Source organism: Sus scrofa, chromosome 1, assembly GCF_054392235.1.
Source record: "Sus scrofa isolate SSC_HxYL_T2T_F1_AM1 chromosome 1, Sscrofa_HxYL_maternal_Yorkshire_Landrace_v2.0, whole genome shotgun sequence".
NCBI lineage: Eukaryota > Metazoa > Chordata > Mammalia > Artiodactyla > Suidae > Sus > Sus scrofa.
Genome location: NC_139383.1, coordinates 129,580,154 through 129,594,238, shown reverse-complemented (window position 1 = coordinate 129,594,238; position 14,085 = coordinate 129,580,154). Strand labels below are relative to the sequence as shown.

The 14,085-nt window shown below is 35.4% G+C and overlaps 1 protein-coding gene across 5 annotated transcripts in view; it reads right to left on the bottom strand.

Annotated features, from left to right (window-relative positions):
* Window positions 1–14,085, bottom strand: part of DMXL2 (Dmx like 2) — a 160,467-nt gene that overhangs the window by 27,467 nt on the left and 118,915 nt on the right. For 3 of the 5 annotated variants that reach the window (XM_021095420.2, XM_021095427.2, XM_021095456.2), the window contains 6 exons: window positions 13,107–13,371; window positions 8,237–9,315; window positions 7,645–7,836; window positions 5,679–5,755; window positions 3,770–3,900; window positions 1,995–2,243 (listed from right to left, as the gene is read on the bottom strand). In XM_021095420.2, the coding sequence (XP_020951079.1) occupies window positions 1,995–2,243; window positions 3,770–3,900; window positions 5,679–5,755; window positions 7,645–7,836; window positions 8,237–9,315; window positions 13,107–13,371 (1,993 nt within the window). The remainder of the gene's footprint in view (window positions 1–1,994; window positions 2,244–3,769; window positions 3,901–5,678; window positions 5,756–7,644; window positions 7,837–8,236; window positions 9,316–13,106; window positions 13,372–14,085) is intronic. The other 2 variants (XM_021095423.2, XM_021095445.2) reach the window with 1 other exon arrangement.

The window sequence follows — 14,085 nt, the reverse complement described above, 5'->3', positions numbered from 1 at the left end:
AAACTCCTAAAGACTTTGCCCCCAGTTACTTAGCTTACTTCATCTTTGACTACACTCCCCTGGCTCAGGATAGCCATTGTGGCCTCCACTGTAATCCCTGGAAAAGGTCAAACTAGTCCTACCTCATGACCTTTGCACTCACTGCTCCATCTCCCTAAAATGCTCTGGCCTCAGGTAACTGAACAACCTGATTCCTGACTTCCCTAGGACTCTCTCAAAAGCTATCTAATCAGAAATGTCTTCTGACCAACCTAATTAAACTGTCCCCATCCCCTTCCCCTCATCATTCCCTCTCCCTCCACTCACTCTATTTTATTTTTGTTGTAGTTCTTATCATATCTGAAATAATATCATTTGTTATTTTATTGTGTGTTTATCTCTATTAGATGTAAGCATCAAGAATGTAAGGGAGTTGTCTGTGTCATTCACTCCCATGTTTCCAAACCCTAGAACACTGCCTGGCACATAGCAGGTGTACGTGAATGCAAACATGAATGTGTACTCAGAGGTTTAGCATGATGATTCCCCGCTTTACAGCCACCCCAAAGGCATATGGAAGTTCCCAGGCCAGGAATCAAATCTGAGCGCAGCTGTGACCTATACCGCATAGGCAGCAATGCTAGATCCTTAACCCAAAGTGCTAGAGCAAGAATTCCTAAGCATGATGATTTTATCAATGAACTATCATGAAAAAATAACATAAAAGACTCAGGAAGAGAAAAGAAGTGATTTAGGGGAAAAAGTTTTATTTATTTATTTTTATTATTTTGCATTTTATTTATTTTTTATTATTCAATGAATTTATCACATCTGTAGTTGTATAATGATCATCACAATCCAATTTCACAGGATTTCCATCCCACAATCCTAGGGGAAAAACTTTTAAACGTACAATGGACTGCAACTAGGTAGGAAGACAGAGATTAAGAGTCCTCCCCATGTACTGGGAGTGGAAACGAAGGGAGTTGGTAAGAGCACCTCCCATAGGAACCTATTAAATACATTTGATTCAATCTTGGGCAGTAAGGACACAGGTTAGCCTGTGCCACTGATTCCTCATCTGTAATGTAACCATTTCTAAGGATTAATTAAGATATTTCCGAGTCTCAGAACCAAGTTAGAAACCTTTCCTGTAATATCAAGTCTACATCTTACCATCCTACCATCTTAAAAAGTGAGCTAAAAAATATGTCAGTCCATAAGGGAAAAAATAAATATTGTCCACAACTAGAAACTTTCTTTCTTTCTTTTTTTTTTTTTTTTTTTTTTGGTCTTTTCAGGGCTACATCCAAGGCACATGGAGGTTTCCAGACTAGGGGTCAAATCAGAGTGCAGCCACTGGCCTATCCCTCAGCCACAGCAAAGTGGAATCCAAGCTGTATCTGAAACCTACACCACAGCTCAGGACAATGCCAGATCCTTAACTCACTAAGCGAGGCCAGGGATCAAACCTGCAATCTCATGGATACTAGTGAGATTCATTTCCACTGAGCCACGACAGGAACTCCTAGAAACTTAATCTGAAGCCAATTGCTGGTTTGCTCTGTAAAGATTATGAGAATTTATTTAAATCTTCTTTCTCTAATTAAAAACTATCCTTTTTCAGAGTTCCCAGGTGGCCTAGTGGTTAAGGATTCCAGCATTGTCACTGCTGTAGTTTGGGTTCGATCCCTGGCCCAGGAACTTCTATATGCTGCAGGTGTATCTAAAAAAAACAAAAATAAAAACTGGTCCTTTTTTCATTGTCTTCTCACTTACCTTTACTTTTCTTCTCTTTTATCCTCCTCAAATTTGTCTTGGTTTATCAAAAAACGTTAAACTGAAACTATATCTTTTATTCTAACATGAGTTTAGTTATTTACTAACCTAACAAGAGTGATTATACTTTAAACATCAATGATTCTCAAAATAAAAAATCATAAAACATTAAAAAATCTTTTAACATTGGAAGCTACTTACATTTACATGCATTATTGGTATGAAATTTATCTTACCTGAAATATTTTCTGATTGTCTCTGAGGTTTCACAACAAGTTTCACACCTCCTCCAAAAACTGCAGCCCACATTCGATTATTTAATGGATGGGCTGCAAGTCGAAACAGTTCATTGGAGGAATTTGTGGCAAGAGCATGTATCAATAAACTTAAGTACACAGCAACAACAGCTTCACACAACAAAACATTCAGTTTTGGCTGGTCTTCATCTTGGGCTGAACTCAAGAGGTTAATAAGTGAACTCACACCTGTATGGGTATATAATATTTTAAGAAGTATATCAGCATAAAACTCCAGAAAGAAAAAAAGTCAAATCAGCTTTTATTGCAGCAAATTAGAGGAATGATTTATAACCTATAGAATAAAATAACAATTCATTCATCAATACTAATAAAAAAGGAATAAATGAAAAGAGAAGAGGAAACTCTTCCTTACAGTACAATTTCAACCAGTAAGTAGAAGGAACGATATAGAATTAGAAAATCACCATTTAGTACTCCCCACAGTAATACGTGATTCAGGCAGGAGTCATCACTGGATGCTATAATTAGTGGGTTAAAGTAGGATATTTTATACAATCTCAAACATTCTCTGCAAAAGATACTTATTATTTGCAAAGGGAAAGAAAGGAACTTCACGAAGGAGAAATGTGATAGAAACCACTGTACAAAGTGATCAGAGTTAATAGCACCAGTAAGGGGACCAAGTGGCATCATGTGCCTCTTGATATTCTGCACTGGAAAGGGTACAGTGTCTCTTTTGTGGCATCCTTGCCAAAATCACATAACCTGAGTTTGATATTAAGAAGACATCAGAAGGAATTCCTGCTGTGGTGCAGTGGGGTTAAGGATCTGGTATTGTCTCTTCAGCAGCTCGGGTTGCTCTTGAGGCACAGGTTTGGGCCCTGGCCCAGCAAAGTGGGTTAAGGATCCAGAGCAGCAGCAACACAACTGGATCCCTAACCCTCCAAGACATATGGGAAATCCTCTTTTTACCATTTTTGAAACTTCTTCAAGTCTGAAATTATTTCAATAAAAAGTCAAAATGAAAACATGTTTTGAGAAGCTTATGCATAAATGAATTTTAAGTAGACGCTTTGAGTATGTCACTTCCTTCCACTGCTACTCTTCACCATGATCACTGATGTGTAGCCTCAGAGTCACAAAGTAAAAATTAAACGACATGGCAGACCAGGAAAGGGTATTAAGAGAATGGAGAAGGTTTGAAATAACTGATGTGGAGGATGAGAAAGAGCTAACTGCAGGAAGGGGAGGACTGGAAGACTATGACGTCTGTGCCAGAGGATGGTCACTCCTTCCTAACACATGTACCTACACTCTTGAGAAGAATTACATTCTGATATATCTGTGAAAAAAACATCTCTGTGAACTTCAAATGTGATAAATTCATTTGAGTAATTAAAAAAAAAAAAATCTCTGTGACCCTAGCTCTCCAAGACTCTAGCTCAGGATGTCTAAGGATAAGAAACACCATGTGCTCATCCCTGTGAAGGATGTTAAACCTTGCCTTTTCATGCTGGTCAGCATGGCTGGGTTTTGAAGCCTTAACTTTCCGAGTCTTCAGACAACATTACAGTACTTAAGAGTTCCTAATTCATGGCAGAAAACATCATCAAAAACAAACAAATAAAAAACTATTCATCAAATCCACAAATGACAACAATCACGAATCCAGTTAACAGCTTTGTAAAAAGGAAGTGCCAAAAAGAAGATTTAAAAAGACAAAAAAAAAAAGAAAACACTTAAATTCTCACCAGGCCATTGAGCAGGAGAAGAATTTGGTGTTGCATGTTCTTCAATGCTTTCTGTCCTTAGTCTCCGACGATCACTTAAAAGAAGCCCTTGATAAGCCATTCCTGTAAACTGGTTTCCTTCTGTCTGACTGCTAAAACAAATACAGTTCAGTTACTTAGCTTCCTAACTGAAGCTACTGGTGTACTTAATATGTATTTACTTTAGATGAGTGTAGTAAAGACAAAAATCCTTAAAACTGAAATCACCATTCTAATAAAAATTAGTTCAGTAAGTTCTTTCAACTAGTTACAAATATTTATAGTTTTTTTTAAACAAAATAACAAATTTTCTTTTTTTTTCTTTTTTTTGTGGGGGGGCTTTGTAGGGCCACACTCATGCATATGAAAGTTCCCAGGCCAGGGACTGAACTGAAGCTACAGCTGCCAGCCTATGCCATAGCCACAGCAACGCAGGATCCGAGCCGCGTCTGTGAGCTACACCACAGTCCATGGCAACGTCAGATCCTCAACCCACTGAGCGAGGCCAGAGATCAAACCTGCAACCCCCTGGTCACTAGTTGGATTTGTTTCCACTGAGCCACTATGGGAACTCCAATACCAAGTTTTCTATTTGGGCAGATGTCATTTAATCTCTAAAATCTTTTCCAGATGCCATTTAATACTTTGAAATCTTTTCTATATTCACTTTTTTTAAAAAACGCCACTATAAGGAGACTACTGTTTGTACTAGCATATAACAGAAAGTTTCAGGGTGCTATTTTGTTGCATTTCTTAGTTCTGTAAAGTTGTGCAAGCTTAACCCTGAACTAAAATATGAACTCAAATCCAGAGAATCCTATTTTAGAAATACCCAATCCTAAAGCCAAACATGCTTACATAGTTCCCTCATCTTTACAGAGTGGGGCAAAGACAAAAACCAAAGTAAAGTTGACTCCCTGAAGAGTTAATCACAGCCTAAAAACTAGAAAACGTACATTTAAACAAAATTTATTTGGATTCTTGTTTGGTGCCATTTTAACCAGTGACTGATATCAAACAAGTTGTCTTGGATCACTAAGAAGATCACAGTTAGCTAAATAAACTCTTTTTTCCTTATTTACATTTCCAAGTTTATGGAGTTACTTGGACATGGCCTTATTAGGCTAACATGCGAGTACAGGCCATTTTGAGAGAGTAATAATTCCTTATGCAATAACAAATCTTCCCACAAGAGGCTGCTGAATTTACAGAAAAAAATCTAAACATCTGTTTAATATAAATTTATTATGATTCTATTTATATTATAAACTCTTCATTTATTAATATAATCCATTTCGGTCTAGGTCATCTTTCCTAGTGATTTCTTACTATTCACACTGTCACAGGCATTAAAATGCAAAGTATATGCTGATGAAAACAATTAGATGTTTACAAAAATTCAAACTATTACTTCTAATTGATAGCACTTTCTATTATATAGAAATGTGTAAGTAAAACTGATTTTAATAATTCAATGTGAGGAATGTATCTTTGCATTTTTCACATGTTTTCCCAATTTGAACTGAAAATCAAACAAGCCAATACTAATCTGATGCTAAAACAGGGAAAAATTAGAAAATCTCATACTATAAATAACTTTTGATAGTGACCACTTCTTGAAAACAAAAAAAAATGGTGATGATAATTTTCCTTTACCATTTGTCATTTTTCTATATGTCTGTTGTTACTAGGTAATAGATAGCTGAACTAAACAATTATTTTATTTCTCATTCTTTCTCATCATATTAAAGTATACATGGCAGTTATATTTGAGAATTTTTTGGTTCCTAGGAAACAGAACCTTAATATAACTCTGGAACAGTTTAATGTTTCTGCTGTATTAACACTATTTTGCTTTTTTGTTTTTTGTTTGGTTGTTGTTGTTTTTTACCTGTAGCTATGACTGTCACATAATGCTTGGTAAATTGATGCAGAAAGTGATGCTGCTAGTGAATGAAGTGTGTGCACCTAAAACCAAAACAGTCACAATTACATACTGTACTAACATTCCTATACAACAGTAACATGTTAAAATTACAAAATACCCAGGAAACTAGCAAAACTATAAATAAGACTAGATCCTACCTGAGACTACTAACTCTATGTAAAGTTCTAAAATAACACTCACCCCATTACATATGCATTGCACAACAAAGCTAACTGATCCATACGCATCTTGAACAAATATTTATTACTGTGAGCCTGACATTTAACAAGCTCTGAGCAAAGTGCCAAGGCTCACATTGCTGGGACTGTCTTAGCTTGCTAATGATAAGCCTAAATAGTAATACTCAAAAAAAGTAGAACCCAAATAAGTATAGACTTTTAAGAACCTTTATTTAAACTTGCCTTATGAAATTCCCCTTGATGAAAATAAAGGCTTGACCTTATCAATAAGAATGAATTAAATGTTTAGAAAATATATCAATTACTGTGTGAAATGGTTAATTTTCTAGAAAGCAAGTAATCTATTTGGTACTTAGAAGTAGTACAGTCTTAGAGTTTTAAATTCAGAAAGTTTAAAAATTATCAATATAAAAACCACATCCTAAAATGCCATACTGAATCAACATTTTGAGACTCACAAAATCTTAAAGTTTGAAGGGATCTTAGAAACAGTTTCATACTTTTTGAAAGCTTACCCAAATTTTTAGGAACTAAAAAAGTTTACTCAGGGCTTCTATGCATTTAATGCACTTTCTACATTCCCACATTCACCTATCAAATACTTTAAGTAATCTCTGCTAAAATACTGATATAGACTAATTCACGCTAAGGATCTAATAGGTTGATATGACCAGGAAATCTTGGGTCCTTCAGAAGAATGTACTATCAGAGACTGAACTTATCTGTCAAACAAAAATTAAAATACTGGGGACCTGAAAAGACCTCAGCCACAGGATTGGGAAAAGCAGAGCACAGTGGAGGTCTAATCAACTCTCCACATCCTGCCACATGCCCTAGTGTTTCTTAGAATCTATCCGTTCTTAAGTTTTCAGCGTGGGATACAGTTTTAATTTGGGGTAGTAACTCTGCCAACATTCTAACTGCCCTGAGTGTTATCTTAACAATCCTGGTCCTCTCACAGATACTCTTGGAACTTATATTTTCATAACATGTTGGCACATAAGCAAACAGTTATAAATATCTCTACTTCGTGATTCATTTAAGAGGAATGGAGAATCCAGTGAAATATTTGCTAAGAATACTGTCTAGAAAATTAATATTTTACCAAAAAAGTATTTGCCGGTCTTAAAGGAAGACAATAACTTTTCTAGAAATAAGAATGCTTACTTTTCTTTTTTAAAAAGTATTATTGATTTACATTATAGTAGCTTCAGGTGTCCAACACAGCAATTCAATGTTTTTAAAGATTATAGTCCCTTTAAAGTTATTGTTAAATAATGGCTATATTTCCCCGTGCTGTATAATACATCTTTGTTGCTAATCTATTTTATACTTAGGAGTTAATACTCCTTAATCCCTACCCCTTACTTACCCTCCACCCTGGTAACCACCAGTTTGTTTTCCACAATGAGTCTGTTTGTTTTCTTATATACATTTATCTGTTTTATTTGTTACATTCCAAATATAAGTGATAACATATAGTCTTTGTCTTTCTGTCATACTTAGCATAATACTGTTTAGGTCCATTTGTGTTGTTGCAAATGGCATAATTTCAAGAATGCTTACTTTCAAATTACATTCATTGAACAAATAATCTTGAACTGGTCAGACTGAGAAGATAGCAAATAAGAATACTTTAAAATTTTTTCTAAGATCAATATGGAAGACAAGCATAACATATTTACCTTCTCAGTATGTACAATAGCAAATGATCATAAACTTTACATTACCTTCACATCTTCAACAGTGGGATGAGGTGGTGTTTTCATCTGAACAATAGTATAAAGTATATCATGGATGTGATTATTTAGGTACAACACAGGATTAGCTATGACTGTTTTGGTAGAAGCAATACTTGCTGAAAGCAGAGGCAGGGTGGTAGGCAGTGGCAGTGGAGACTGAAGCTGTTTCACTGTTGTTTCCTGTGAGCGACAGTAGATTACTTTTTTCAAAGTAGTTAAAATGAAGGACAAAAAAAAATCAATTAACAGTTATATGATATCACTGGTAGTAAACATTTGAATAAAAGCAAAAGGTTAATGAACTTGTTCACTCATTCTACAAAAACTGATTACATACCAGGTACTATGCTAGATAAAGAAAATGTAAAGATGAGTTTGACACATCTGTGCGCTCAAGCTTTTAGCCTCCTCTTAATTACAAAAACTTTAGTCTAAAAAGACCCATGGAAAGTATAAATACCTGCTTCCTATGAATAGAGGAGCTGAGCATTTTAACTAGTGAAAAGACCTTTATAACTACAAATCAAAGAGTTACTGAAATTAAAATAACCAAGAATGAAAACAAAAGTGAAGTTCATACCTGCTGTGATTCTTGTAGCAAAAATTTGAGTTCCATCCTTACTGAGGCCAGACCACCACCTTGAGCCCCATGAAGGCTACAGTAACTAAGAAAAACTCTGAGGAGATCTTGATTGTTCTGCAACCACAACTTCCGTCTTTCTGCATGCTCTCGTTTAGCCTGCAATCTTCGTCTTTCTATTTGGTGCCGCTCATAGGAACCAATATCTGGTTTGTCCCCCATTTCTTCCTGTTCCAGAAGATCACTCTCTACTTTGGAATATGTTTTACTGGCATAATCTTTAATAACTGATTCATGGTTACACACCTCATGCAAGGCAGCAATTTCCTTTTCAAGCCAGTTATAGAGTTGAAACCTGAGTTTTCCTCCATCTACTTCATAACCTGTAGCCAATGTTCTTAGTTCAGTCATAAGGATTTTTAAACAAGCTCTGAATTTTAGTTGCTCAGCAATCACATCAACTTCAGTATCAACTTCAAGACAATTCTCTTCCTGAGGTGTCAATAACACATTAGGATCTGAGGCTTTCTGATCTTCTTCTCTATCTTTTTCCCCAACATCTGTACTTTTCATTACTAAACCAACCGCATCTTCTTCGTCTTCTAAGGCACTATCATGCTCTTCACCCCAATCAAGAGTAAGAGGTTCCTCTTCAACTTTTACTATTGGCTGACTCCAGTCAAACTCTGATGAAGTTACGTTTGACCAATCAACGCCAGCACTTCTATCACCTTCACTCAGAGTTTTTGATTCTGAAGGTACATCATCCATCTTTTTAGAAACAAAGTCAGGCTGATCTTTTTTTGATGGTAAGGCAGACATTTTGGTAACTTTTGGAATTTTGGAGAGTACCTCCAAGGCTAAAACAGGGCATCCAACTTTAAAATGAGCATTTGCTGTGGTAAAGAATAATTTTCTTTCTATGAGGTTAATTTTATCAACGAAGTTCTTCTCAGTTTTGAGACCTAAGGTTGCCAAAGTTCCTTCAGGGGAGGCAAGGTTTCTCCGAATAAGCAAAGGATGAGTTCGAAGGTAGTTGTAGAAACTAAACACCACTGGGTTACATGATTTGATGGTAACTATAGAAACCAAACAGAGACAATCACTAGGTATTACATTAATTTATGATTACAAAAGAAGAAAATGTCAGCATTTCCTCAAAGTAAAAGATACTTATATATTAACCTATGATTAAACATTATGTATACATCCACATAATACAGCTGAAATAAAAATAATTTTCCTATGTTTTGCTATGGAGTGGTATCCAGACTACAATAGGCAAAAGAAGATGCAAGAAAGTATACAGCATATAAAGTAAGCTACCTTTTATCTAAAAAAGCAAAGAGGTGATATATGCACATACATAACATACACACATGCATACTTTTATTTTTTAAATGGAAGAACACACAAATTTTTTTTTAAATTAGTTCTCTAAAAAGGGAGAGAAGAACAGGGTAGAGAGATCAGGAAGGAAGCTAGATTTCTCCTAAAAATACCCTGGTTTTGTGTATTTATTTCAAAAAACCACATCAACATTTTATTTAATTCTAAAAGAAAAAATTAATTTTTAAAAATTCACAAAAATAGCAAAAGCAAAATTAAACAAATGATTCTTTGTATCAAGTTGGTAGCATAACTACAGATAGGAATTATAAAGTGACTTTTTAAAATAAGAAACATGACTGCACATCCTTAGTGGGATATACCATGAACATAAAAAGGACTGCCCCAAAAAAAGAGAAAAGCTTAAACTCTTCTTAGTAACTATGTTGTTATAAAAAATACCTGCATAATTATTCTGAAACTATTATATGTATATAACACAAACAGCAAAAAACTATGTTAATGTCATAGGAATCTAAGCTTTTCATTGTAAGACACAAATTTGAAATCTCAGCAGAAAGAATCCTATAATCTATGTTTTAATTAGAAATTTCAGTGTGAACACATGTATCTCATGGGAGAAAAAATTTCATTCATTCATTCATTGAAATAGCCTAAAAATGATGATCAAACCTGAAGCAATGGATATCTCTGTTTCCAGGCTGTGGTCTTTAAATATTATTTACAACTAAAGGGAAGCAGGACTCTCTGAAGGAATGGCCATTTCAGGTCTGGGGTTGCAGATGTACAACATGAGCCTGAAACATCTTGCCAAACCAGAAAGCAAAGAAACTATCACAGAATAATTCAAAAGCATTCAAGATCTTAAAGAGGCTGCCATTGGTTAAAGAGGAGAAAATGTGAACATCTGAAATAATAAACTGGAATGGATTAAACACAGCTCTAGTTAAAAAAGTGAATTCAAAATAATCTTTAAAAAAAATAAAAGAATAATTGGTCACCTTTGTGGGATGCTAGGAAACAAAGCTACTACTTTGAAAACTGGTAAATAAAGAAAACAACTGAGTTCCTGCTGTGGCATAGTGGGTTAATAATCTAACTGTAGTAGCTCAGATCGCTGCAGAGGTGCAAGTTCAAGCCCTAGCCCAGCACAGTGGGTTAAGGATCCCACATTGCCACAGATGTGATATAGGTTACCAGAGCAGCTCAGATTTGATCCCTGGCCCAGGGACTTCCACATGTCATAGACGTGGGGGAAAAAAAATCTGACAAAAGCCTTTATAATTTTAACTTGCCAGTTTATACAAAATACAGATAAAACAAGGTGGGGGGGGGTAACGACACATTAAATGAAACAACAGGGATACAACCAGCATTGAAAATTCAAGAAACCACAAGACAACTCAATTTCTTTAACCAATAAATTATCGGGGGGCGGGGGGTAGCTAAATATGGATCAAAATACACGAAAGAGTCACCTGGACCATTCACAATACGTAGGCCTCATTTGGATCTTGATTCAAACAAATCAACTGCGTATGATTTTATGAAACAACCAAGGAAATTTGAACATTGTTTGATTACTAATAATATTTTGTTACATGTCATAACAGTGGTATGCGTCACGCTTTTAAAAGAGTCATTTTTTAGAGGAACATGTTACAATATTTACAGATGAAATGAGTTTGCTTCAAAATAAATCTATACAGTATTGAGAATGGGAGGGCTGGAAAGGATGGAAATGTATATTGACACAAGGCTGGTTATGAGTTGATAACTACTAAAATTGGATGACAGATTCAGACTTTGATTATACTATTTGCTTGTATATACATATGTGAAATTTCTCCTAACAACAAGCTGGAAAACATTAAGAAACAAATAGAATCTTCCTTTTACAAAAATATGCACATTTTATTAAAATTACCTGGGTAGCTCAGATACTTATTTTTCTTCTAAAGGTTTTATTTCCCTTCCTTTAAACAATTTGAAAATACTTATGGTGGTTTCCCCACCCCCTTACCTACAGTTTGGCTTTCCATGGTTTCAGTTACCTAAGGTCAACTGAGGTTGAAAAATATTAAATGGAAAATTTCAGAACTAAACAATTCCTAAGTTTTAAATTATGAATGGTTCTTAGTAGGGTGATGAAATGTCTCACTGTCCTGCTCCATCCTGTCTTGGACTGGAATCATCCCTTTGTCCAAAGGATGCTGCCCTTTAGTTGCTTAGTAGCTAGCTGCATTTATCAGATCCACTGTTCTGGTTATTGGAGCATCTGTGTTCCAGTCACTTAATAATGGCTGCCAAGCACAAGAGTGGTGATGCTGGCAATTCATCTATGCCAAAGAGAGGCTGTAAAGTGCTTCCTTTAAGTGAAAATGTGAAAGTTCCAACTAAGGAAGGGAAAAAAAAACGTATGCCAAAGTTGCTAAGATCTACAGTAAGTAAACAAATCTTCCATCTGTAAAATTGTGAAGAAGGAAAAAGAAACTCATGCTAGTTTTGCTGTCACACCTCAAACTGCATAGTTATGGGCACAGCGCATGTTTAAGTGCTTAGTTCCACTTAAGGGAAAAGGCATTAAGTTTGGGCAATAAAATTCAAAGTGAGAGATCACATTCATATAGCTTTTATCACAGTATATTGTTATAATTGGTCTATTTTATTTTTAGTCATTGTTGTTAATCCCTTATCAAGCCTAATTTGTAAATAAATCTTTATCATAGGTACATACATACATAGGAAACAACTACTGTACATAGGGTTCAGTATACTATCCACAGTTTCAGTCATCCACTGGAGTCCTGGAATGCAATCCCTACAGATAAGGGGGAACTACTTTATTAAAATGTTGTATTCCTTTTTTTGTAAAGAAAAAAGTAAAAACTGAGCTTGAATCTTTATTCATGTCAGCTCTTTTAGCATTTAAAAGTATGTAATAAAAACATCAGGCTAGAAAATTATAACTATGGAAAGTACAAAATGAAAAGTAAAAGTTTCTACTCCTCACTCCTATTCCCAAAAGGCAACCAGTGCCAGTATTTAGTTTTCTGTGATTTGTTCCAGAAAACAACAAAAATAGAGGGAATGGGAGACCAGACACAAGTTATGTGTGCACACACGTATATATGTGATATGTGTATATAAAAATGCAACAAAAATCATATTGTTCTGTATTTTACCTTTTTCACTTAATAACACTGCACATATTATTAGCACAGCAATCTACCTCATTTTTTAATAGCAAACTGTTTCTATAGTATGGATATATTAATCTGGTAATGGTAGGTTGTGTGTGTTTGTGTGTGTGTGTGTTTTACCTAAGTGAACATTAGCTCAGAATCTGTCGTGTGTGCGTGTGTGTGTGCACGAGCGCGCATGCACACATGTGTGCGCAAGCAAGCAAAGTCTTTATTACGGGAAAACAAATAGCTCCCAGGACAGCTGGGACAGGGGAGAAGAAGATCCCTTCTGTCTTCTTTTAAAAAAGAAAAAGAGAAATCCGTAAAGTGCCTACCTTGCTGTTCATCATCTTCCTTTGGTGTTTGTTCCAGTAACGTGTCCAGGGCTCGCGTATAATCTTTCATTACCCAATAGGCAAGACTACGCAGGAAAGGATCAGGATGTAACCTTCTGCAATCAAATCCTGAGCCATCCTTTTGGCAACCCAAAATTTTCTGATTTAGGATGGATATATAAGTGGATGAAGTCTCAAAATCAGATTCATATAAACGGGCAATAACCATGGCTAACTGGATATCTTCCATTTTTTCAAGACATACCTATAAATTTAAATATTAAGACATATTTATTTAATGATAATTATTCAGAGATAAGAAGCCCCACTGATAATCCTGAAATTATCTACCACTTATATTCTCATAGTGGAGGAAAGAGGCCCAGAGGTTGAGACAGTGAAGTCTAGTTAAATGACTGGTTGGCAGGAGATTAAGGAATAGCAAGAAGATTAAGAAACTGGAACTTCACAGCTTCCAGCCAAGAATATCATTTATAAAATAAGCATAAAACAAAGTATATTGATACCACCTCAGACTTAGAACAATTTAAATTCATTTTTAAATTAAATACCACACACGACATTTGAATTTATATATATCAGTTCATCTTAATTTCCAAATATATTTCCATATCATAAACATAATTATTAGTATTTTATTTTTTTTCTTTTTAGGGCTGCACCTGCTAGGTTCTCCGGCTAGGGGTTGTATCAGAGCCACAGCTGCTGACCTACACCACAGCCACAGCCACAGCAATGCTGGATTTGAGTGGCATCTGCAACCTATACACAGCTCACAGCAACACTGGATCCTTAACCCACTGAGTGAGGCTAGGATGAAAGCCACATCCTTATGGGTACCAGCCGTGTTCACTACCGCTGAGCCATGATGGTAACTCCCTAATTATTACTATTTTAAAAGAATCTCCTATTTATACAGCAAATAGATTAAGAAATAAAGCCACATATTCTATTTTTA